Source organism: Herpailurus yagouaroundi, unplaced genomic scaffold, assembly GCF_014898765.1.
Source record: "Herpailurus yagouaroundi ecotype Mexico unplaced genomic scaffold, PumYag 67793, whole genome shotgun sequence".
Lineage (NCBI taxonomy): Eukaryota > Metazoa > Chordata > Mammalia > Carnivora > Felidae > Herpailurus > Herpailurus yagouaroundi.
The window spans coordinates 15,882,501-15,909,488 of NW_024420586.1; the positions used below are offsets into that span (position 1 = coordinate 15,882,501).

Genomic DNA, 26,988 nt, shown 5'->3' on the forward strand with positions numbered 1-26,988 from the left:
GCTTGGGAAGAAGAGTAAAAAAGTACTTTTTACTAGAGAAAACGTAATGAGATGTTGCCATCAACTTAGGGCAGCATACTAGCACTTTACAAACATAAAATTGCAGCTTTACAAAAATCTGACTTAGTACTTAGATTTGAATACCCTAATTTTATATACTTAAAGTCTTTAATTAAAAATAAAAACAGCAACAACTCAATTGCAAGTTGACAAACAGGGCAAAATTCCTGGCCAAAAATAGTCATTAAAAGCTAACACATAGTTACAAAATGTATTTTATGTTGACTTTTTAAAAGTGAAATTTTGTGTTAAAATCATAAAATATAAGGCCTAGAATAGAAGCTATTAATTATGCTGTAACGTTGCATACTGGCTTCGGGCTGCTATTTTACTGGTATTTACTCTGTATGCCGTATCTATGTGGTCTGACATTCCTTATTCCTTCTTCCTACTGAGAATTTCCTAGAGTGAGGACGGTGCCATTTCTTTAACTATTCAATGATCATACAAGAAGCAAAAGTACAGCACGGGAAGATAATCTTTATTATATTTTAAATAAAAACAGAGCAGATAGCAAGTTCACGAGGTATTTTTCATTATTATTCCTTTAAAATCAGGCCTCAATAACAATAATCAAAAGCAAGCCTTAACTGCACAGATATTTTGGTCACTATTATAATCTTCAAGGGCACAAAAGCCAGCAGCGCAAAGTAAGATGAAGATAATGGCTATGAGAATTTTTGACGTGCCAAAAATGTAGCTCCCCACATGAAACTCTACCCTTGTATTTTCTTAATGTTCTTCTTAAACATTGAACAATTACTGTTACACAGCAACATATCAAACATGCACATAGTATTCCTACAAGAATACTATGTTAATATTGTCAGTATTAATACTAAGCCTTTCCTTCCCCTCAAAATGCAATGAATCATGGTTCTCCTCCCTATATATTAGTGTTAGTGGTAATATGCAAAATTATTTTTGTTTTCCGGGCTAAATAACCAGATTGACTTCGCATTTGGTGACCAGCTGTGTACCCTAATTTTTCATCTTTTATCTTCTTACTAAATTTAACTACATTTTATAAGCCCTGAGATATTCATTAACCTGCTAATGATTGTATACTTTGAATTTATACTTTATTCCACTCAATTTGAACCTCATGTAATAAGTATTTAAATTATTTACAGATGGTTGTAACTAAAGCAATGACAAAATTTGCTACCTGTCTAGTTATACTGCTAGTAAGGCCTTTAACTAAGAGTTGCATATTTTATTTGCTTTTTTTTTTTTTTTTTTTACTTACTGGAAGCAGTTCTTAAAATGACATCTCTAATTCTCTGTCAGCATTAAGTGCTTTTCATTTTGCTTACTTCTACATGGATAATCAGATTCCTTTTCTTCTTGTAAAACAATTCTTTTTTTTCTGCCCTGAACATGTTAGTTGTTCAACTGAACAGGTGCCAAAAGAAACTCGGAATTTGCACAATACATTGAGAACTATAATGTTAACAGAGAAATATACATATAATAGGAATTCAATAAATGTTAGCTCTACATGAAATTAGTCCATTGTAAGGCAGCTGTTAGTGTCATGTACTTCTCATCACGAGGTTTGTTTCACCACGGAATGCAAGTTACCAGATTTAATTGGTCCTCACATGTAAATCTAAGAGTTTGAAATTTAAAAAAACATTTTGACAATCCTCAGAAAAAATAAACAAGTCAATGATGGCTGTTACTGTAATAATAGCTGGTACGGAAGAAAACTATTTTCCAGTAAATTAGATGTACAACTAAGGAGAAATCAAAAACTAAGAAATGTTAGCTAATTATCATTTTCTCCACATTTATCTTTGCAGCATTTTTTTGTTCATATACTTATCCCTGTTAACTTCTCTGCTGAAAGAGAATTTTATTATCTGAACAGATTTCTCCATCTCCTTACGCACATGTTAGTGAAAAGCCGGTGTAAATATAAGATTGTATTTTCATGTCATGCCATATTTGTTTTTGTTTTTTGCCAACATTAAATTTTTCCCATGTAAATGATGCTGTGTAGAATGAGCTAATCTGCCAACTTACTATGAGATGGCTTTTGCTTAGAATATTCAGTTTTTGTCGAGAGCTTTTGAAGCATATTGCACGCTTGTCATCTAATACATTAACAAGTAACTATTACCTTTTTAGAAAGGATACACTGACAAATTCTTAATTTAACGGCTTTGGCCGGACATTTTTACTGTGTCACAGGACAATAGCAATGGCAAAAACATTGACAATACAGTTCATGGTTCGGTTCTCCCATCTCACGGTACAGGTTCCTGAAACACACACAAAAAAAGACTTTGAAATATTAGCAAAATACTGAAATTGCCAAAATATTGAATATTACTAAAATATCTCATTGGTTTTAATATCTTATTTCCTGCAATTTGTTACATCTTCACATTTTGTATTTGTCTGAGGCATGCTTGTTCCTAGGTACATAGCAATCCGGTTGATAGCCTTTTCAAAATTTAATTAGAGATAAATAAGCGTTTGATAATAAGTGCACTGTGTGGCTTTACTAGAAGTTGGATTTTGTGTGAATCAGCTTAAGGTCTCTTACCATCAGATGTAGTATCCCAAAAACATGAACTGGCTGTGTGAAAGCCATATGCACTCCTCTGGACCACCGCACAGGTCACTAAAAATAAAGTTGCAGAATGAGAACACTTACAAGCAAAGGAAAAGATATGTAAGATCTGAGTGTTTGAGTTCAGGCTCTAAAAGCTGTAAAATAACAGAAAACAAACATTTGCTGAATAGGTTAGAAAAAATAAGTCCTCTTGATTACTGCCGTGATTTTGCCTCCACTGGATCCAGTCTGTTGCCCATTGCCATAACTACTGGTGATTGTAGTGCAGGAAAAATCTGGGCCAAATCAGGTGCCTCATTCCATGGGCATAATCCAGACACAAAAATGAAGAAAAGATGACACTGGCTAAACAATTACTGTGTGGCCCTTCACAGTCCTACACAGAAGGAGGCACAGAGCTACTGACAGGAAAACAGTGGGGCCGAGTGGGCTTCCCTGGAAAGAGGTAGCTGATGCAAATGCAAAAGGTGCTGCTGCAAAGGACAAGTAGGTGGTTGCTTTTGAGTAGTGAAAGATCTCCATCTTTTAGGTATTACCATATATTATCTTTGGATGCATAAGCCAGAAGCCCTTTATATCCTATTAGGATTCAACTTGTGTATCATTCATTTACATGCTCTAAATTCAGAAAAGACCATGAGGACATAGGGGAACAGACTAGTGAGGAAGGACATGGATACTTACCGATATATTTATAAGCTTTTCCCAGCTTAACCAAATGTGTTAAGGACTGTTCCACGATGCTTGCAGTCCATTGGTTGATGTTATTCTGGTTATAATCTTCACCTCCCAAGACCCCATCTATACACTAAAAGGGCAGAGGACAGTTAAAGACATATACAAATCCCAACAAAAGTTTATTCATAAACATTTATAACCCCCAAAAGCATCTTAGAAAATATGCATCTGGTAAATATTTATTATGCACTGCCTCTGTTTTAGAATTTTCAACGCATATTTCCTGCACATATTATCTCACTCTGTGAGATACTATGGGCCATATAAAGATAAATATGACATGGCCTCTGTTGTAAAGAGCTAGCAGAGAAGCTAACAAAAGAAATCTGTAGCCCAAGAAAGACTAATCAAAGATGATAAGTTATCTCATAAAAGGATTATGGAGGGGAAGTGGAGACGAAGAAAGGGTGATATTAATTGGTTAAAGAATGACTTTGAAACAGCTGGGATTTGAAGTAGGTTTCAGATGCTAGAAACAAAGGATGAGGCTAATTTAAAAACAGAATTCTCATGTGTAATAATTACATTTTCATTTATATTATGTAATTAACTTAGCTAGAAAGCTCGCACCTCCTGCCACTAAAAGTAAATCAACAAAGAGCACTTTTCAGGTGCTCTAGAACAAGCCAGTTAAGCAATTTTCTAGTGCCCACTCACATCCACTTCTGATATCTGACAAAGAGTGCTGGTTTAGTATCACAAGCTTAGTTGTAAGGTTGCTTCTGCCATCTAGTCACTGGGACCTTTTGTCAGTGACTTACATGCGTTATATCCACATCCAGAGGTATCTCACAACCTCTTAGAGCCCCTATTTTCCTAATCCTGAAAGTAAAGATAACGGCCTCATCTTACCAGGTTGTTGTGAGGATGGGGTAAGATCATGAATGTCAAGTGCTCAAGCACAGTGACTGTGACAGAGTAAGCACATATGCAATGTTAGAGATCACCCTCATCATTATTGCTGCTGCTGTTTTATTTTTTCTGGCTTCATTAAGATGTAAGTGACATAGGGGTGCCTGGGGGGCTGAGTTGGTTAAGCGTTCAACTTCAGCTCCGGGCATGATCTCGTGGTCCTTGAGTTCGAGCCCTGCATCAGGCTCTGTGCCGACAGCTCAGAGGAGCCTGGAGCCTGCTTCTGATTCTTTGTCTCCCTCTCTCTCTCTGCCCCTCCCCCACTCATGCTCTGTCTCTCTCACTCGCAAAAATGAATAAATGTTAAAAAATCTTTTTTAAAGATGTAATTGACATAAAACATTATGTAAGTTCAAGGTGTCCAATGTGATGATTTGATACACAATAATTTGATACACGTACATATTGTGAAATGATAACAGTAAGTTTAGTTAACATATCCATCTCCCCATGTAGTTATCACTTTTTGCCTTTACGGTGGAAACATTTAAGATCTATCTCAGCAACTTTCAAGCATGCAATACAGTATTGTTAACTAGAGTCTTCATGCTGTACTACATAGTTCTAATACATGATTCTGAACTATTAAAATATGGCAGGATTTTCAGGTGCCTGTCTGGCTCTCAAACCTTGAGTTGATCTAGCTGTACAAGGCCAGTTCTGGGTGAGCTTGTGCCCTAGAACATTCAGACAGGCGAGGCACTGTCTCAGCATGGACTGAGGAGGTGCTCAATGTCCAGAGGGCAAGCCAACCTAGCCCAGACTAAAGGCAGGTAGGGCCTGTTAGGACACAGACCTAACCACCATACCTACAATACAAGGTTGCCTTCTGGGCCAACTCATTTTTTTTCTAGGATTTGGTACAGTGAAAAATGACTCAGGACTATTAAGTGTTTATAAATACCTTACCCACAGTATAGTCTGGATGTGATATGACTATAATAATTCAAGTTCCTCTGCCAGAACTGATTCCCAAATAGAACTTCTTGTCTGTTTGCCTACTAGGAGGACCAGATTTCATGTTTCAAATAATTTTCTTAAGATTTTGATTTAGCATATCAGTGTCTAGAAGATGTTAAGTGATTATTTTTCAATTATATTGGGCTAAAAAAGCATATTTCTACAGTCTTTTGACATATACAAATAGCTTACAGACATAAAAGTGTGGGCGTGTGAGATACACATACACACATACTTTTATAGCATTAACATTTAAAATAATATTTGGCCTACTGGAATACAAGTTCTTCCATTCAAAAGACAGACCATCAGTTTTAGAAAAAGGAGACCAGTGTTCTAGACTAATACTCCAACATCACTTTCAGAGTTAGCCCCAGGATGCCTGATAGTATACAACAAAACATAGAGGTACCCCTATAAAGAGCAAATATTAAAAATCTTGTTTTAATACTAAGGTTTATAACTTTGTACTGAAAGTCAACAGAACAAGCTTCAAGATGAACAAAATGTGTAACTCACCTCTTTAACAATATTGTGAGCTTCATCAACATTGAAGCCAACCTAAGAAGCGGGGGGGGGGGGCCCACAAAAGAGACAGCTGCTTTCAACACAGATTTCCTTTTATTTCTAGATGTGATGACACACAGAATACCCTAGGCTGACCTGGACAGGTGTTAGTGACAGCAGACCATAGCGGTGAGGGGTAACATCAGGTCTATGGAGGCTGCTAATCCCACCTAGAACACTTCTAAAACTTCTAAAATTGCAGAATGTGTTCCCCACCTACTTCCCTCGAGATTTTGATTCATTAGGTCTGGGGCACAGCCTGGGCAACCATATTTTTTTTTAAAGAGCTTTAACTGGTGCTTTTGATGAATGCCCTAGGATTGATAATGTTTGTATTATAAAGCTCAGGAAATCGCAGGAGGAGATAAAGATGTATACACAGACATCAGTATATAGGAAATGGCTACAGCAAAGTGAGAATGAGGTGGTCCATGAGAAGAGACTGATTAATAGATGGTTTTCAAATTTTTTTTTAACTTATGCTGGGCAACAACGTGGCTTTCCTGAATTAAAGATAATGAACATGGTTGATCATTCTAAATTAATGTCACTTTAATACTGTAATAGGTCTGGCAACTTAATCTTTGCTGTGGAGTGGCTTGATAGAATTCTGAGTTAAAAGCAACTATTAATGACATCCAAGTGTCCTAGAGTAGAGAACTCGGCTATGTGATAAGATTGTAAACTAAACCAAAACTCTTCAGGTAATACATGAGTTGTTTCCATGGAGACAAGGTGCTTTATGACATGACCATTTCTGTAAGTCCCACTATGAAACTTAAAATTAGTTCAAAAAACAATTCTGGGGATAGGTATCATCTCAAGCACAGATTAAAATATTTTCAAATCATTTAATTACACCACAGACTTCCCCAACAACAAAGGGATAAAAATATTCTAAACGGATTATGAAAACGGCTCTCACGTTTTGACCCTATGAAAATGATCATTTTATCTTAAGGTCATTGTCTATTTTGAAAAGTGGCCTACCAATTAAATGATGTTCCTTTCACTTCAATTTGGGAGGTCAGTAAATCATCAGGTAGTACTGGGTACCATGGTGACACGTAATTGTATTTCTCTTTATATTTAGGAAGTGCAGCAGTACAGAACCCTCTTGGGAGTCAGGAGACTAGCACTTGTTGCGGGATATGTCTGAGAGTGAAATTGCTTGTGCCTCAATTGCTAAAATAAGAATACTTTCCCACTAACCTACATCACAGAACGAATGAAGTTAAATATGGTTGTAGCTTCTGCGCAGTGTCACATCCCAAAGACGGATGAACCAGAAGCCCCTTCCACGGGTCTAATAACACACTATTTTCTGTGGCACCTCCTCCAGGTGCCTACTTTTTTCTCACTGCACCATTCACCTGTGGCTACCATGGGACAGAAAATGTCTTTGTCTATTCTGCCCTTCAGCCTTGTCACAGGTTATTCTGGGATCCGACAGGCCTCATCCTCCTAGTGGTTAAGTGAAGCCAGAGTTGTAGGTGTTTGCCAGAGGCCTGGGTTCAAATGGAGCATCTGTCAGTCCTGGCAGCTTTGACTCTGGGCAAACCACTTAGCCGCCATGAACGTCAGAGTCCCTATCAGTAACAGGAAGGTAACAACAGACACCATGGAGTTCCGGTGAGATGCCGGGAAGCCCGAGTCAGCAAGCAAGGGCTCGTAATCCATGAAGCACCTCCTACCAGTCCACCCAGACGAGGGTGCCGGGCAGGGGGGCTCTGCCACCTGCTTTGGGGACGCCAAGGGGCAGAGGAAGCCGCCCGGCAGACCGGTTTCTAAGGCCCGTCTCGCAGACGGGCGGCGCCCGACACCCCATCCCCATCCCCCACGCACCCCGAGTCCGTCCTTCCACCCCTGGGTCCCGGTTCCCCCGTCCGCCCCGCGCGCTCTTAGCCGCCCCTGCCACCCCGGCTCTCAGCCCACCCTCAGGACCTCGGGGTCGGTGGCCGGGCCGAGCCAGGCGGGGCGGGTCCCGGCCCTGAGGGGAGGACCCGGGCCCGGAGGGCGCCGCACCCCAACTCTCGCGGCCGCCTGGCGCCGGAAGACCACCCGGCGGAGACTCCGCGCCGAGGCGGGCGGGGGCGGGGGTCGCTCGCGGGTGGCCGAGGGGCGGTACCTCGTCGCAGTGGCGATGGTACTCCTCCATGGTGGCGCGTAGTCTCCTGCGGGGCGGAGCGATGGGTTGGTGGAGATCCGCGGCCGCGCACTGGCCTTCTAGGAGACTCCGCCCCCATACGTGTTTCGGGGCGGCCCCCATGAGAGCCCCGCCTTCGTGTAGAAAAGGCACCCCCTCGTTGGGAGCATGGGCAGGGTTCTGCGCGATGGGAGGCTTCTGTCCCGTTGCTTCCGACCTCTCTGGAAACAAGAGATGGGTGTTAAAGAGCTGGAAACTGCGACAGTGTGATCAGATGGGGAGACCTAGCGTCAGTCTACAGTCCGCAGTGTTGTTTGAGTCCCCACTGCTGTATTTATGTGCACGTATTCATGTCATTACCATCTAGCCAACAATTGTAGGTAATGTAATAATGTACAAGCCGCTTTGATTTGTCCACTTACTAGCTCCGTTACTTGGGTGAATTGACCTCCTACAGCCTCGTGTGAAAACTTAAATTTATACCTATTTCACGGTTGATTGTGAGGATCAAATGAAACGCTCTGCACATAACTCCTAAAAGTAAATGCTCCTATGCTGGTCCTCCTCAATGACTATGTGAAAAGAAATATGTGATTTCTAGGACACAGGGTACAAATATCCTGAATTAAATTCAAAATTTAGCAGAACAATGATTACATTTATCTAAAAATTACTAACTTCCAGATGATCTTAAGGACGTCCTCATTTAAACTTCTAATAACCCAGCAGGTTTGTTTCTGGTACCATTATCCCATTTTTCAAGAACAAACTGAGGTACAGGGAGTTTAAGTAATTTGCCAAACTTTACAGATCCAGTAGGTAATAGAAGGATTTAAACTCAGGTAGTCTGGTGGTATCACCCAAGTTCTTAACCTAAATTAGTTTTCTATTGCTTCTATAACAAGTTATTATAAATTTACTGGCTTGAAGCAGCACAAACTTACTATACAGTGCTGGAGTTCAGAAGTCTAAAATGGGTCTGCAGGACTATGTTCCTTCTGGAAGTTCTACACCCAAATCTATTTACTTGTCTTTTGCAGCTTCTAGAAGCTGCCTGCATTCCTTGGCTGGTGACCCCTTCCTCCATCTTTAAAGCTGTCAATTTAGCATCCTTTCTCCTCTCTGACCTCTACTTCCATCCTCCTACCTTCTCCTTCTGTCTCCCTCTCAAGGCCTTAACTTAATCATATCTGCAAAAGTGCCTTTTGCTACATGAGATAACATATTCACAGGTTCCAGGGATTCAGATGTCAGCATCTTTTGCGGGGTGGGGTGGGGGAGTGGGCACATTACTCAGCTTACCTCAACTGCTATTCCGTTTTACTCACTAAAATCAAAGTTGGAAGGTTCATTAGTAATCTAGGCAAACTCTCTTATTTTACAAGTAAAACTGGATCTCAGAGAGGTGCAAGTAACTTGGACAAGGGTACATAGGTATTAACTGGACCCCTGGGCTTCTGAATCTCAGGCCCTTCCATCTCTGCTCTCATTTTATGAACTGTTTACTTGATAATGTGCAGTTTGTTACTGGTTCTCCTAAACTGTGGTTCATTGCAAAGCTGCTGCAGAAAAGCTGCATTTGTACTTCATAGAGGAGGAAGGCTATTTCTCCTGTTTCAGGATATTTTGTATACCAGAGTTATTATACTGAAGTCATTGCAGTATGGTGACAGAGATTATGCCTACTTGTTTTGTGGCTGATAGTCCTTCAATTTCAAATCACAGAGAAACAGCTAACTCCCATAAGAAAGCTTTTCTAGAATTAGTATTTATTTCACTTCAAAACTATTCTTCATCTTTGAGAACCAGAGTTCATTTTTCAAGTTTTGAGGTACCACTTTGGGAATGAAAAATTCTGTATACTTGAATAAGACACTTAAAATCACAGTTATTAATGTTCTCACTAGGAGACCACCATATGTTATGTAAATATTGAGGGAACTCTCCAATTTGTAATGCTAACCATGCTTTGCTGTGGGTTCCGTTTCAGGCATCTGCTTCTATAATCCTTTTGTTTCTAGTATGTGAGCTACTTTGAGTCAAGATTTTCACACAGTACTGTTTTAAGGCCTTTATAATATCTGGTCCCAATATGATAACATGAATTTTCTTCCATAGCACAAGCCATTATTACAAAGGAAAATTGCATGGTAATACATTTCTCCGAATTATCAAGAGTAAAATGCTAATTTTTAAATTGCTTTATTTAGGGGCACCTGGGTGGCTCAGTCGGTTAAGCATCCAATTTCAGCTCAGGTCAGGATCTCATTGTTTGTGGGTTCAAACCCTGTGTCAGGCTCTGTGCTGATTGTTCAGAGTCTGCTTCGGATCCTCTGTCTCCCTCTCTTTCTCTCTGCCTCTCCCCTTCTCACGCACACGTGCTCTTTCTCTCTCTCAAAAATAAATAAACATTTAAAAAATTGCTTTACAGGAACACTTGGTGGCTCAGTCGGTGAAGTGTCTGACTTTGGTTCAGGTCATGATTTCATGGTTCGTGGGTTTGAGCCCTGCATTGGGCTCTGTGTAGACAGCTCAGAGCCTGGAGTCTGCTTCGGATTCTGTGTCTCTCTCTCTCTCTCTCTCTGCCCTACCCCACTCATGCTCTCTCTCTCTCTCTCAAAAAGAAACCTTAAAAAAATTGCTTTACTTAGAATGAAAATGGTTCAACAATGGGCAGGAAATAGAAGATATAAATGGAGAAGTTACTATGCTCATATACACTTTCTCTCAAAAGCTGGTCACCAATGTAGATGTGTGAGGAGAAATGTCCTACCTATGAGGATTGCTCTGCTATGGAATTAGTCTTTGGAGGATTGAAAAGAACAGGATTTGAACCTTCGCTGCAAATCAGAATCATAGGAGGAAGTTTAGACTAGACTAGACTCCACCTCCTGAGATTCGGATTTAATTGCTCTGGAGAGGAGGCTGGCATCAGTAATTTTGCAAAAGCTTCCCCCCTGCCCCCGTGATTATAACATGCAGTCAGGGTTGAGAACACTTGGTGGAAAATCCTTTCTTTCCCCTTATGGAAGTCATTAAAACAAGGTAAGATCTCCTGGTAAGATTTAAATACAGCTCTGCAGGAAGTTAGAACAATAAATTATATTAATTCTTGGAGCTTTTTTGTGACCTGTGATCTGGTCATTCATTTATTCATCAAAGGTTTACTTAGTACCCACTGTGTACCAGGCATTGTGTTAGAGCAGTGGTTATCAATCAGGGGAGATTTTTTCCCTTTCCAGGCTCCTGCGAACATTTGATAACATCTGGAGACATTTTTTGACTGTCATCATTAGAGTAGATGCCACGGGTACTGCTAAACATCCCACAATGCATAGGACAATGCCCCACAACAAAACTTATTTTACACACAATAATAGTGTTGAAGTTGAGAAACCCTGTGTTAGGGGTGAAAATAGAGACAGGAAAAATTCTGTGTCTCTATGGCATTTATATATATATTTTTATGTACATATGTATATGTGTGTATAGGATGTCAGGTAGTTATAAGTGTCACAAAGATGATTTAAGCAAAGTAAGGGAATAAAGTATGATGGAGGAGAGGCTATTTTGGGTGAGGTGATAAGAGAAGGCTCCTCTGAAAAAAATATTTAAGCAATCGTTTGAATGATGTAAAGAAGTTAGATGGGAACTTGAAAGTTAGATGAGATAGGAAGGGAATGGTCCTAATTTCAAAGTGAAACCAGTTATGGTTTCTAGCTACATTCAGCCCTTGGAAGCATGAGCAGAAGAGTAGGATCAACCAGGGTTGGGGTTTTTCCAGGTGATTTTAACTGAGGAAGAGAGGATCATGGGATTTGAACGCATTTTCAGAGGAGGGTCTGTGCTAATAGATCACGGATTCCAAGTTGGGTAAGTAGCAATGAACAGTGAAAAAGTAACCGGGTCCTTGCCTTCAAGATCCAAATGGGGTCAGAGAATTGCTTCGGTGAGGGTTTTAGAAGAAGTGATATGGGAAGAAAGAGAGTGAGGGTCAGAAAGTTGGATGATTGAAAAGAAAATATTTTTGAGGCCAAGATCCAAGAAGCAAGGAGGATCCTTTCCTACTTGGTGCCTCCTTTATATCGTACTGTGGGCATGGAAGCCGGGTGGGGGTGTGTGTAAGTGAGTTACTAGGAGTATAAGAAGCTTTGTATTGGTGTCACAGCGAGGGGACAGTGTGCTTACCAGCTTCTCTGGCTTTTATTTGATGCCTTCCTTTGGCTTTTTGGTATTTGAGGTCGTCTCAGGGGACATGAGTGAAGAGGGTAGCTGAGTACAAAGCCTAGTGTACTGTACCACGATTAACACATTGGCTAGAGGGAAGTAAACAGGAACCAGGGAAGAAACAGAAAGACTTTCCTTTACAGGTTGATGCCTTTCCTGCAGACTCATAGATTCTATATGAGATATCTAGCTTATGTTTTTTCCTCTATTTTCTGTCCTTGTCTGTGCCATGATTTTTTTTTTAATTTTTTTTTCAACGTTTATTTATTTTTGGGACAGAGAGAGACAGAGCATGAACGGGGGAGGGGCAGAGAGAGAGGGAGACACAGAATCGGAAACAGGCTCCAGGCTCTGAGCCATCAGCCCAGAGCCCGACGCGGGGCTCGAACTCACAGACCGCGAGATCGTGACCTGGCTGAAGTCGGACGCTTAACCGCCTGCGCCACCCAGGCGCCCCTGTGCCATGATTTTTTATTGTGATTTACTTCTTGTTCGTGTAGCTAAAGGTGAAATTACATTTATGTCTCTGGTACGCTCTGCTTGTTCACACAGTCGCGAGACAGTAATAAGAATGTTTTGGGCTAAGGTTTAGAGGATTCATTTATTTGTGTGTTTTGGCCCCTCCTCGTGCCATTTTTAGCAAAGGTGGTAAGGTCTGAACCATTTGTTGAGCTAAAATTTTTACTTATGTCATGGGCAACCCGCGCCCCATCTCAGGCACAAATCACAAACTTGAAGCAAATCTGAGGACTCAGAATATTTCCTTGCATCACAGAGGGGAAACAAAGTTTCTTATTTAGCGTCTCTCTCTTTTAGTGGAAATGCTGACCTTTTGATTCAGGGTATGGAATCTGACCCTATTGTCTATTATAGTGCTTTATTGCCTTGAAAGGAACCATAAACTGGTTAAGAAATAAATGTACTTCATGAGTCAGTTCTGTACTGATTCACAGAAAGAACAGGTGCAAGGAAACCTATTAAGTCTCACCCAGCTCTTAGTTTCTGTGATTCTTCTAAACCATGTCTCATAAATGACATTTCTTGATGATTTTGAAGAACTGAAATAAGGTATTTACAAGCATCAAAATGCCTTCATTAAGTTTAGTCATTTTGCTCTTCAAAAATCTACATCCTTATCAGAAGAAATAATTCACTGTCCAGGTTTATGTGATAATGAACCTCTTCATAGTCAAAGGACATTATAAATATTTATTCATAGACCAGATGAGAACCTTTAAAGTGGTTAATTTTAAAGCAAAGCAACTTTTGTACAGGGAGAAAATGACACTGAATATGAACAGAATGAGCATTTGTGCCGTGGTTTCCACATAATAAAGCATTTGCTAAGCACTAATGCTAATCATGTATGTTTATTCAACACATGATCCGTCCCTGGTTTTCAAACGCATAATCAAATATAAACATATATAGATTGACCTCAATTGACACTAAGGGATTGTGCATATACTGTATTTCTCATTGGAAGAATCATCATTATATACCATCCTCCTTAGGGAAAGATACGGATGATACAGATGTTGAACAATGTGCTGAGGCAGTATGATTAAACACATTTTCTATTCCTCTATTCTAAAGTATAAAAATTAGGGTTCAGGGGCGCCTGGGTGGCTCAGCTGGCTAAGCATCCAACTCTTGATTTCGGCTCAGGTCATGATCTCATGCTTTGTGAGGTCAGAGCCTGCCTGGGATTCTCTCTCTCCCTCTCTGTCTGCCCCTCTCCCCCTCAAAATCAACAAACAAACTTGAAAAAACTAGGCATCAGAACTGATGGAAATATTCAAGGCTCAACTGTCTCTTTCCAGACACAGATAAGGGCATGGAGAACAAAAAAAAAAAAAAAAAAAAACTGTTCAGGAAGGGTTTTCTGCCCACTAGGTCTTACCTCTGTTTCACCCCTAGTTAATGTTTGATGGAATGGCAGATTCAGAGCCTGGAGACTGCCAGTCATTATGGTGAGGACATCAGGTACCAGTGTCAGGAATTTGTTCAGATGTGAAGAAGGCCCTCACTGGGGGGTTTGCACTAGGGACATATCTCTTGGAGGCATTTTGGAGTTTGGTTTTTGGCTATTTGTTTTAGGAACCACCACAAAGTGAAAAAAGCTGTGATTTTCTTTGATTCTTTGTTGCTAAACATTTGACATTTGAATTGATCCAACTCACTTGCCTTTTTTTCAACCTAAATCCAGGCTGGTAGAAAATGTCCCTCAGCAAACCAACTGGGGCCTCCATAACTCTGTGGCATCCACCCACAGTGGAGTTTTCACAGCAGCAGGGGAAACCTCTGATAATCCTCTGGTGTGCTCAGCTCTGGTTCTCCACCAAGACTATTACAAACATTCTCTCACTCTCCAGCCCTGTGAATCCAGAACTTTCCTGTCACTATCTGCATTTTGCTTCCCACTTCACTGAGAAGTGGAATCCATCATATAAGGCCTCCTTTAACTCCTTGCCCACTGACATAAGAACACATATGAATGCCTTGCTGTTCCTTGCTTCTCTTAGATGTGGTAATCCTAGTTCTTTGACACTTACTCTTTCTTTCTTACAGACTATGGAAAGATATTTTTCTTCTTTATCCTTTGCTTTTCATCTCACTCCCTCTAGGGCTTATTGTAACTGCCCACCTGTTTGTCTTGTATCTCTCACTCAAGTGTAAACCTCCTGACTAGAGACCAGGTCTATCCTGCTCCTTGTTATATTTCTAGAGTGGAGATCAGTGTGTGATTCAGTAAATGTTTTTGTTTTCTGATGAATGAATGAGAGCTAAGAGGCGTGTGTGGTGGGGCAGAGTGGTGTTATGGAACCAGAATGTTCTATGGTTCAATTTCAATTATTTTGTTCCTTTTGAAGTCCCCTATGTTAATCTTTACTGATAAGTTGTCTTTCGTCAACAAAGCAGTGGTATCAATGGAATACTTACCTGTAGTTGCTTGTTTACTTCTAGGTCAACAGTCTATGTTCTTGACCACTTGTCAAGTTTATGGCATTCATACTGTGCCATGCTACCAAAGGACTGCTACTGTGTAAATTTCTCAGTAAATTATTTTTCAGAAAGTTCAGTAATAAAACTCGAGAAGGGGAAGCTGCAGGAGAAAATGTTCTGATAGAATTATACTTACTTATTCCTTCATATTTACTGGAGCATTGCATAGTACATGTTAGATACCAATGACATGGTTGGACATAGTGTGTTTTTCCCAAAAGAAAAGCATTCATCCGTTTACATATACACGGAAAGTGAAGGTCAACTTCAAAAAACAGTATGTCATCCACTAGGGGAAAAAATTATTTAAGGCCTATCATTTAGAGTTTATATTTGAGGTCAAAATAAAATGAATCATTCACTTCCACCTATCACACACCACATTGTGAATTCTTCTTAAGAGAAAGTAGGAGGAAAAAGCAGCATAAAATCTGTTTCTATGTCACCTTTATCTCTGAAGCCTGAAACAAATTTCGGTGCTTTGCCTTTGCCCAGTAGACCTTGATTTTTTTAAACTTGTAATAAAATTAAATACATATTTTTATTTTAAATAACTATATCAACAAATGTTCTTAGATGGCGTGCTATGTTGTAGCACTAGCCTGGACTTTAAGGGATGGGGGAAGCAGGGAAGGTGATGCTTTAGCTCAGCTGACTCGTGGAAGAGGGCAGATGGTAACCAGGCTAAGGGCAGTGAAACTGCCAGGAAGAAGTAACAGAATGTTCAAAAGCATGAGGCATGAGAAAGTACAATGTATGCGGAAGACTACAAATGCTTCCATTTGGCTAGAGAAAAGGTACATGTGGAAATATAAAAGTGAGAGTCCTGCATATGGCGGTGGGGGGGGGGGATATGCAGGGTGTGGAGAAGAAGGAGCACAGATGTTGAAATACTAGGAAACATTCACATCTAAGAGATGGGCAGCAGAAGAGCCCCCAAAAAGACAGAAAAAGCAATTATAGAAGTGATATCACACACTGAAAAACCCACAGGGCGGTACAGTAGGTAAATTACAGTAATGAGTAGTTTTTCACCCCTCCTTATACCTATTCCTATTATTATGTAAATTTTCAGTGCCCTCCCACTCTGACTCTAGGTTTGATCATATGATATACTTTAACCAATGGAATGTTAGCAGATGTAACCCAAACATATTTGAAAAGCAGGTTGTACAATTGGGCCTATATTGTTGCATCTCTGGTCTGGGAAGGACTAGCCCCAGTAGCTCATTGGGCACAGCAGAAGGATAAACCACCACCAGCTAAGCCTAGCCTAAATCAACCAACCTGCCCCTGATCTGCATACTTGTGTTGAAATAATCAGTTATTGTTTTTTTTTTATTTTTGTTTTTGTTTTTAGTTTTATTTTTGAGAGAGAGAGAACCTGAGTGGGGGAGAGGGACAGAGAGAGAAAGAATCTTAAGCGGGCTCCATGCACATCTGGCTCAATCCCACCACTCTGGGATCATGTCCTGAGCCAAAATCAAGAGTTGGACACTCAACTGACTGAGCCACCCAGTCGCCCTTCAATGATTGTTGTTTTAAGCCACTAACTTCTGGGGTGGTTTGTTATGCAGCAAAAGCTGACTAATACACAGTTTCAAAGAGAGAGTGATCACTGGTGTGGAATGCCACAGAAATCCTTCTAATCACTTAATTCAATTAAGTGATTAAGTGATTAGAAGGATTCTGCTGACTGTAATCAGAGCTGTTTCAATGAAGTGGTGTGGCCAGAGGATTTGACACACCTGCAGAGGATTTGAAAAATATAAAGATAACACAGTCCACCATTTTGTGGTGATAGACTGCGAATGCAGTGTGGAGAGATAGAGGGCAACAGCTAGAGGAATACGGATAGTAGAGATGTGAGTGCTTTTATATGCTCAGGGGACAGAATCAGCAAAGAAGGAGTGGTTGAAAACATAGGAGAAATAGGGAATGACCTATGCAAAGTGATCCCTGAGCAAGTAGAAGGAGATGATCACTAACACAAAGAGGAAATCGCCTTGGTTAGAAAAAGGGATTCTTCTCCACTGAGCTGGGAAGAGAGAAATAAGGGTTGGAAAAAAGATAAGTTTCCAGGAAAGAAGGGAGAAGAGAAAGGAAAGTGAAACAAGTAGTGCCCATATTATGGTTTCTGTATAAGTACAAAAGGGTTTTGGTTTGGGGACTTTGCAAAGTCACATTACAAACAGTGAGAAGAATGATAAACCTTAATTGCTGCTATTAGGTGAAGAGAAGAAAGACTTACTCCAGAATGGAGTAAAGCTCAGGATGTTCTACCAACTAAAGCTGAAGATAAGTTTATACCGGTAAGAATACATGCTTGTATGCTTTCTCTGGATAGGCTTTGTAATTCAGGTCTAGGGGTAAGTGGGAAGTTGGAGGGATTCTAGTTTGGAACACTGCAGGGCAGTGTGATAGAAGGCAAGATATACTGAATAGGAAAGGAAGTCGTGTCAATACAACTGTGTGATACAGCCATGAGCAACAGAAAATCTTTCCATATGTAATAGCTTAAGTAAGTAAGAGATTAGTTTTCTGATACAACAAAAAATCCTGAAGAATGGATCTAGAGTCATGGTGTAACTCCAGTGTCATCATTGTAACATCAATATATTGTTCTTCTTCATCCTTGTCACATGGCTTTGATCTTGGTGGGTGCAGTATAGCTGCTGAACAATTGCATCGTTACATCTGAGTTGCAGGCAGGAAGGAGGAGGGAGTCAAGGGCTTTCTCTTAACGAAGTTTTCTTCAGGAAGGGAAGCATTCCACTGTGACTTTCCATAACCTCTTTGGACATAATTGTATCGCATTGCAACCCTTGTTGCAAAGGAGACCAGAAATTCAAGGTCTCAATTTTCCAAACTCTATTGTACAGGGAGGCTCAGGGAGGAGGGGTTTGATATTGAAGTGAACTTAATGTAGAGTGTCTGCTACAGAAGTGAGATCAAGAACGAGCTGACACACTGCAAGAAAGCGGAGAAACCAAAGGTAGAAACGTTCAACAAATTTGAATATCAGATATGGTGAAGATAAGAGAAGGTTAAGTGCTATTGGAGGTTAAAAATTGTGGAGTGAAGGAATTTAGGGAATGAGAGGTGATCATTGAAGAGCCCATGAGGGGAAATGTCCTTCAAATTCAGAAGGTTACAAAAATTAATGCTAGAAGGAATCTTCCATATGGATATTGACATTTCTCAAAGAAATGGACGGACTCGGGGCTTGAGTAAAGTACAAAGTTACTATTGCTAATAAAGAAAATAATATCCTTTTCTGTATATTACATCCGTAAAGAAAACAAGTTCTGTTGCACATGTTTATTTTTTTTTCAATATATGAAGTTTATTGTCAAATTGGTTCCCAAAAAACACCCACCCCCCACCCAAAAAGGGCCCCCCCCAAATACCAACAACCACACCCGGCCCCCCCCCCCCCCCCCATCAACCCTCAGTTTGTTCTCAGTTTTTAAGAGTCTCTTATGCTTTGGCTCTCTCCCACTCTAACCTCTTTTTTTTTTCCTTCCCCTCCCCCATGGGTTCCTGTTAAGTTTCTCAGGATCCACATAAGAGTGAAACCATATGGTATCTGTCTTTCTCTGTATGGCTTATTTCACTTAGCATCACACTCTCCAGTTCCATGTTGCTACAAAGGGCCATATTTCATTCTTTCTCATCTGTTGCACACGTTTAAAACCTGCAAGAAGTCAGGATGACTCCCAAGAAAATCAGACAGCAGGTTCAAGAGCAAGTTAATATTAACTGATCATGTCATTAGCTATTGCTCAAGGTAATACCTTAAACAATAACCATCTATAATGTTTTCGAAGTCTCTTGATTGGCTTGGCGACCTGTGTTTTGCCAATGTGGGTGGTGTCGGTTTATTTCAGCTTACCTCATTCATACATCTCTGGTCAGCTATCTGGTCTAGGGCAGCCTCAACTGGGATGACAAGGCTCTGCTCCCTGTGCCCTCTCACCTTCCATCAGGTTAGCTGGGACTTACTCTCATATAGAAGAATGAGTCCAAGAGAGAAAGCAGAAGGATGCAAGGTTTCTTGCCACCTAGGTTCAGAATTAGAACAGTATCACTTTTTCTGCATTGTGTTGGTGAAAGCAAGTCTCAACTTGGCCCCCATTCAAAAGGTGGAGGAAAGGACTCTACCTCTTAATGGGAGGAGCCGAAATATCACAACGCAAAGGGCGTAGATACAGGAGGGGGAGAATCAGAGCCATTTTTGCGATCAATCTACCACATTGTTTATTTCGTTGAGTCATTTATTGAAATTCATGACCATGATAAATCTGACTGTATCTACTTCCTGAAAATAAGCATAAATGCTTACAGCTTGACTAAGTGGCTTCTCTTAGATTACTTAGACGAGATGGCTTGAAATGGGAGTAGGTGGTAGTCATAAATATGAATGGCCATAAGCCACTTAGAAGTTTGAATAGTTCTTTTTTTTTTTCCAGGTTGAATTGCCAGCTCTAGTAGCTACTACGCATACTGAAATCTTTTACCATTTCTCTCATCTCAGCAGCCATGTAATAATGTACAGACTCACCATTGAGTTTCTTGGCTCTCATGTTCCTAATTTATTAAGCCACTTGTTAGAACACTGGTGAAGCTCAGGCAGACAGTTATAGCTTTCTGCCATTTCCACGAGAGTGCTGAGAGAGGGGAGAGAACTTTTTGTAAACCCAGTGATCCTTCACACATTCGACACAAACAATATCAAACCTGGTGTTCTCGAAGCTGTGACTACCAAATGTTCTCCTGACTGTTCTCCAGTCAGAGCAAACACACGTCCATCTGTGTCAGCGCAGCTCATTCTCTCCCTTCCTCTTCCCCTCTCCTCTCGTCCCCTCTCCAAGTTAGCTCCGTGTGAACACAGGTGTAGGAAAGAGTAAAAGCAGAACACTGGCCTGCTTTCCCTGGATGAGTGAGTTTCTCTAACAATGACGCTTCCAAATGCCACAAAGAAGCTGTTGTCAGGTTGTGGGACCAGAGTGGGAACCCAACTCCCTCACCAATTGTTCTTTGATGCATCACTTCAGGAGCCATGAAACAGGGGAGATTTAAGAGCAGGAATAGCACTTCACAGAGTTCACTGAAACAATTTTTCCCTTGAAAGTCACTTTATTTTTGGTGGTACTTTCCATGCCAGTGTGTTTAAAATGTCACTGAATCAAGCTTTTTATTAACTTGTCAGTGTATCCAAAGTGTTCCACAGAACCTCCATGGGGGATTTTCTTGTCTTTTAAACCTACACATTGCCACATAGGCTTTCCTCCCTAATTAGCATTGACAGGTTCTCTTTAGTGGAACTATCCCACTCTCAGAGTACAAGAGGGAACGTGTGGGTGGAAATAGATTTGGATCATTTGCTAGACATGGAAAGAGAAACCAACAGTGCTAATGGCATATGGCTGTGAAGGGAATATTGAACGAGTAAGTCCAGGGCAGTGAAGTCATACAAGTCAACAGTGGATTGAGGTAATAACACAGGCTGCTCATTTCAAGAGAACTGGAACATCTTGGATGCTCTGGGGACTGAGATTTTCCCCAACTCAGGGTCACATTACTGAGTCCACAACCTTAGTTCACATTGTGGAATCGGAGAGTGTTCTGTGGCTACTATTACTCAGTGTGTGGAAGTCTCGGCTAGTCAGTTTCTTGGTATCTGGGTGTTTCCCAGAACACACCTTCCTTGATTCCGCTGATTTGTATGGCCCTGCACTCTGGATGCCCATTTGGTTTCCTGCCCTTTTCCCCATTCCAATGTACTTAAATTTTGAAGAGATCATGAAAAACCTTCATATTACTAGAAATTCATTCACTTAGCCTCAGGTAACATCCAAATTCATTTGATACCCACAGAAATAGGCTAGGAACCTGTTAGGTAGTTTTGGTAGAGTCAGCCCTATTCTTTTGCCCAGAAGACTCCCATCTTTGTAGCATGATTTTGAGATGTTAGACCCTGCCTACCACTCAGACATTTATACGAACAGCTTTCAAGCAGACCCAGGTTCCTATTATTAAAGAATCATTTTGACCAGATCTAAGTTTAAAATAAAATCATCTGCAGTTTCCATTCAAATTCCATATTGTACCCAAACATGGTATTAAAAGTTAAGATCGTGTACTGTCAGGCCTCTGGTTTCAGCTTTAACATGTAAATGGCTTGGACATTGCCACTGTCATCCTTATGACAAGAAAAAGCTGAAATAAAAAAATCAGGGATTTTTCTTGGACCCCTCAGAGAACTTAGGTTACAGGGCAAACCACTACCCCCAGAGAGAGGTGAATCCAGAGTTACAGCCGAGATCTGTTTACCTAGAGCAGAAGTGGCTACAGCCATAAACTCGTAGGAACACTTACATGGTAATTTTGAGGAACTGACAAGAGGCTGAGTGTGGACCAGCAAGAAATTCCTGGGGATGCAGTCTTGTGGGGGGCCCACACGTTTTGGGGATTTATCTCCAAGAACTCCACCAGTTTCTCACGGTGAAGAGCTGAAGAAGATCCCCTGATAGCTCTGACAGTGAAAGGGGAAAGAGTAGCCATTGTGAAATATGCCCAGAGTATTCTCTGTGACAAAGGCCTACTCTGTGAAGGGAATGACTTTACCAGAGTCTTCTCCCACTTTGAGGAAGGGCATTTCTCCTACTCCATTCCAATCTAGACTTCCTTTCTTACCTAAGAGGAGAAAAATAAAGCTAAGAAATGCTTGTGAAGGCCACAACCCAGGGACATAGGCCCATTAAAAGAACTGAGATTTTATCAAAAGCTTACAGAATGCTTTTGCTCGCCAACACCTTATTAGCACACCAACAGGGCTCCAGTATAATAATGGTGGATTGTAGCCGAAAGAGCAGCAAGGAGACTGTCTGAGGAGGAGTACTTACAGAAGCCCAAAGTCATCAGGGGAGGCAAAAACAAGGACACTGGAGGAATTTGAAGCCTCTAGCCCCTGCAGCTACAGCGAACATTAAACAGAGCCCAACTTCTAGCCAGATTAACACGAAACCTCACACAAAAGGCCTATTTGCCAGAGTGCCTATTATCTAGATAGCATGTCTGGCTTTCAAGAAAAAATTCAAGCTATGTTACAAGGCAATAAAAATCACAGTCTGAAAAGACAAAACAAACGTCAGAGCCACACTTGGTTCTGACACAGATTTTTGAATGATCAGCCAGTGGGTTTAAAATAACTATGATTAATATGTTAAAGGCTATAATGGATAAAATAGACAACATACAAGAGCAGATGAGTAATTTGAGAGGTGGTAAGTCTAAGAAGGAGTAAAAAGAATGCTAGAAAAAAAAGCATTGTAATAGAAATGAAAAATTCCTTTGATGGGCTTATCAATAGACTGGACATGGCCAAGGAAAGAATTATTGAGCTGGAACATAGGTCAGTAGAAACTTCCCAAACTGAAGTGCAGAGATAGCACACTGTTTGAAAACCTTCAGCAACATATAAAATAATAATTTTCACTATAATTATACTTACTAAGCAATTTAAGCAAATTATATTTACCAAGCAATTAAAACAAATTTTGAAGAAATACGAAATTGTGTAAGGATCATGCCTTCCTATTGAAAAACTGTATTGGTCCATAAAATGTTTCCATAACTTGATTACTCATAATGAACTAATTTCAAAAGAGGAGGAGGATTTCTAGCAACGGTATTAATTAGTGTTTTATTTGAGACAACTGGAATTATTACGGAAGCAGCCTATGCATATTGCTTCAGTTGTTTTAGTAGAAACTAAATAACGATGGCTTTAACAAGAAGGAAGGTTTCTTTCTCTTCCATATGAAAGTCCAAGCTTATAGAACAGAAGGATAAGGAAGCCCTGGTGAACAGAATTATCAAGAGACTCACATACCTTTCTTCCTGTTGTTCTACCAGCCCCTTGGGTATTTTCCTCATCTGCAGATTCAAAGGAGACTCATCATCACCATGTCTGTTTTAACCAATGGGTGAAAAAAGGGAATATGAAGTAGGGGCCAGGTATCTCCTTTGTATCCTAGAGATGCACACTGGCACATGGTAGCCACAACTAATTTAAAAGTGGAGGTTTCTAGGGGCGCCTGGGTGGCGCAGTCGGTTGAGCGTCCGACTTCAGCCAGGTCACGATCTCGCTGTCCGTGAGTTCGAGCCCCGCGTCAGGCTCTGGGCTGGTGGCTCAGAGCCTGGAGCCTGTTTCCGATTCTGTGTTTCCCTCTCTCTCTGCCCCTCCCCCGTTCATGCTCTGTCTCTCTCTGTCCCAAAAATAAATAAATGTTGAAAAAAAAAATTAAAAAAAAAAAAAAAGTGGAGGTTTCTAGTACCAAAAATAAAAAGAAAGAATGAGTACTGGATACATTTAGCAGTCCAGGCCACAATCCATTCTCTGGCCACCCAAGCATTCATGAATACCACTTTCTCCAGGGAAAAAAACACAGCCATGTGGTTACCTTATCTAACTCAAGACTCAGCATCTCTGGGTGATGCATAGTTCTTTTTTTAAGTGTTATTTAAATTCCAGCTAGTTAACATACAGTGTCATATAAGTTTCAGGCATAGAATATAGTGATTCAACACTTCAAGGTGATGCATAGTTCTGTTAGGTTTGCATGCAACTTCTCATGTTCTGGTAACCTTCAGACAAATAATCAGCCTTGTCACCGTCCAATATAACATGGTGAGGAGGAATAGGATAACCACAGTTACAGCTTTTATTCTGGAAAGAGGAAGAATGGGAAGGACAAGACACTCATCATCCATGGCAGTTACCAAATTCTGCTGCACAGATACTGTGGGAAGTTCCTGCCCAGGCAGTGGAGTGCCACCGGGTTCTACTCTGGGAGTGACTCCCTTGTCTCTTATTCTGGAGGGCTACATTTGAAATGGGTATCAGAAAGTATACCCTTCCAGGGGGTTGCAAAATGCTTTATATCTCAACTTCTGCTGGTACATATTTGAGGGAGTAGGGGTTGTTTTAGGGTTTAAAGAGGTTTTGTCATTATAATTCTACCAAGAATGTCAGAAAAGTGCTAGTTTATTTGCTTTCAGTCAATTCCATGCAAAAGTAATCAAGGACAAGTAGTTCTTACATTCGCCAGCACTTTTGTTTACTAGCCTCTGTACTCAACCCTTGTCACCTTCCTCAATGATTTTTTCTTCTTCCTCAACATAATGGTGGTGGCTACCTTGAAGTTACTTGCAGCAGTGAGCTTGGGAGTGAAGGCAAAACCCTTAATCTGAACTTTCCTGCTAGTCTAGCTCCTATCGCCTGACAGAGAACAGTCACATGAGATACTCGTGAGAAAGGCTTTAGAGCCACAGTCTCATCTCAATGGTGTTGGGAATACGGAAGCAGTTGTTACTCCAAAGGTACCAAACCTCCAATTATCCAATTTTCAATTTAGGTAGTAGACTACAGGCTGAAAGCATCTCTTGGCGGAACTGTATCTCCTTTCACCTTTGCAAATTGGTTAACCCTTGACTGTGTTCAGTTCTTGACTGTAGTACTCTGCTAAAAGAAGCCAAGGAAGACCAACAAAGTGAGTTTTGTTAACTGCTTTCCCATAAGCTACAAGCTCACTAGGCAAGTGGCGTGCCTTTTGATGCACTGACAACAGTTTTACCAAATGTTTGCTATGACATAACGGGGGTCACCATCTATCCAGACTGCGTTATCTGTTTACTGACTGCCTGCTGCCCAAAGTGGTAAGCAAATGGCACATATTACATATTCTGTTAAGTCAGCCCTGCTTCTGGTATCAAATTCGGTGTTAGTTTGTTTGGGCACCTTAACAGAGATCAGATAACAATGATCTTTTGCAAGACAGAAAATTTATTTCTCCCTCACAGAAAAGTCTGACCCGGGAGGTAGACTGAGGAATAGGGAAACTGCTCTAAAAAGTCATCCAGGGACCCAGATTTCTTCTTTCTTTTTGTTTTACCAGCCCTTTGAATGGTGTCTTCATCTGTTTGGTTAAAAGTGACTTGCGCCTGGGTGGCTCAGTCAGGTAAGTGTCCAACTCTTGATTTCAGCTCAGGTCATGATCTCTCAGTTCATGGGAGGGATCCTCACTCTGGGCTCGGTGCTGATAGCATGGAACCAGTTTAGGATCCTCTCTCTCTGCTCCTGCCATGCTCACTCTCTCTCTCTCAAAAAATAAAAAGAAAAGAAAAGAAATTAAAAAAAAAAACACTTAAAAAAAATAAGTGACTCACCACCGCTTAATCTGTATTCTGGACTGCAGAAACAGGGAAAGGGGAAGTGGAGGGCAAGAAGTTTCCTTTTAAGAATGTGACAAATATTCCACACATTTCTTTCATTGGATGGTGTATGAGAGCTGTCTCACACAGCTTGTACCAGCTTGCGAGAGGCGATTGTTAAATCTTCAAGAATTTTGCAAGCTGGTGGCTAAACACAGCCATTATTAAAAATTAAATTATGTAAATTTACCATCAAACAAATTGTATTTTAAAAAGGCAAAGATTCAAAGCTCTTCTTAGCTATTTTAGTACATTGTACTATTGTCTGTGCTATCGCTGCTATTTGAATCTATGTTACCTGTATGGCAGCAACAGTCTATAATGGTATACTGCTGATTTCTTCCCAACTCTGCATTCGGTGACCTTCTATCTTGAAATCAGATGTGGTGGGAGTGTTTACACCATAGACATCAGCAAATGCTGCACATCAAGTCTCCTCTTCCCATACCCCAACCCCTGAGAGCTGGTGGTTCAAGATTTACTGACACATCGTTACTTCCATTATATCTCTTTGGCCAGCATTTCCTGACTTGGCCACACTAGCTGCAAGGGAAGCTAGGACGTGTAGTCTCTAGCTGGGTGGCCATAGGCCCAGCTATAACTCAGGGATTCTACTGCAAGGAAGGAGAGAATGCATATTGAAGGACAATAAGCATTCTCATGCTTTGATGTAGAAGAACTAGCTCTAGACAGGTTTTCAGGACTGAGATCTACTCTGTCACTGGTTCCTTAGTAGAGGTGGTAATAAACTCAAAAGAGAGATTTTAGTGCTTGTCTCGTTCACCATGAAGGATTTAGTGAAAATTAGCAATTTCAATTTATTGTAGAGACTGGGCACATGAAACAAGCCTCGCTGCACTGTGTCCAGTTCCTAGAAAATGCAAGACAATCTAGAAAAATATAAATAAATCTATAAATGTGCCAGAAAACAAGAAAATGAGCCCTTTTTACCTCCAGAAACGATGAGGAATCACTGAGGGGAAGAACAATGATACAGGATTTAAGAATGTACCTAAAACCCAAAATATGTCCGGGTGAACTCTACCCCTGGCTCCACTTTTAAGGAAATCCAAATCAAAACAGGGAGTATACTCAGATAGAAAAGAAAGTCTGTACTTTTGATTTGCTAAGGAAATGGAATGTAGAGGTACCTAACCTCTGGTTCTCTTCCCTTCCTCAAAGCGGTTCCTTATAAACGGCGAGTCTTGTTTCAAAGTTTTAAGTCTGGGGGCACCTGGGTGGCTCAGTCGGTTGAGCATCCGACTTCGGCTCAGGTCATGATCTCACAGTCCCTGAGTTTGAGCCCCGTGTCGGGCTCTGTGCAGACAGCTCAGAGCCTGGAGCCTGCTTTGGATTCTGGGTCTCCCTCTCTCTGTGCCCCCACCTCAAAAATAAATAAACATTTTAAAAAATTAAAAAAAGTTTTAAGTCTGTAGGTATTTTTTTCTGCTGATATGCCAAACTCTATACTTTAGTCCTCAATGGAGACTCCTAAGGCAAGAAAAGATAT

At 40.8% G+C, this 26,988-nt stretch overlaps 1 protein-coding gene across 2 annotated transcripts; it reads right to left on the minus strand.

Annotated features, from left to right (window-relative positions):
* Positions 1 to 520: 520 nt before the first annotated feature.
* On the minus strand, positions 521 to 8,261 carry DYNLT3 (dynein light chain Tctex-type 3). Of its 2 annotated transcripts, XM_040468728.1 has the most exons (5): positions 7,950 to 8,101; positions 5,774 to 5,815; positions 3,329 to 3,452; positions 2,615 to 2,692; positions 521 to 2,327 (listed from the first exon to the last, which is right to left on the minus strand). In XM_040468728.1, the coding sequence occupies exons 1-5, from the start codon at positions 8,088 to 8,090 to the stop codon at positions 2,251 to 2,253; spliced, it is 462 nt and encodes a 153-aa protein (XP_040324662.1). In that variant the 5' UTR covers positions 8,091 to 8,101; the 3' UTR covers positions 521 to 2,250. The 2 variants fall into 2 exon arrangements, with proteins under 2 accessions (XP_040324662.1, XP_040324663.1); XM_040468729.1 differs by lacking the exon at positions 5,774 to 5,815 and having other exon boundaries at positions 7,950 to 8,261.
* Between the last annotated feature and the right edge of the window lie 18,727 nt (positions 8,262 to 26,988).

Coding starts and splice junctions, on each gene's coding strand:
- DYNLT3 (XM_040468728.1), bottom strand. CDS start 8,090: ATGGGGGCCGCCCCGAAACACGTATGGGGGCGGAGTCTCCTAGAAGGC. Junction 3,453..5,773: donor CTCACAATATTGTTAAAGAG/GTGAGTTACACA, acceptor CTGCCCTTTTAG/TGTATAGATGGGGTCTTGGG. Junction 2,693..3,328: donor AAAAGCTTATAAATATATCG/GTAAGTATCCAT, acceptor CTTTATTTTTAG/TGACCTGTGCGGTGGTCCAG.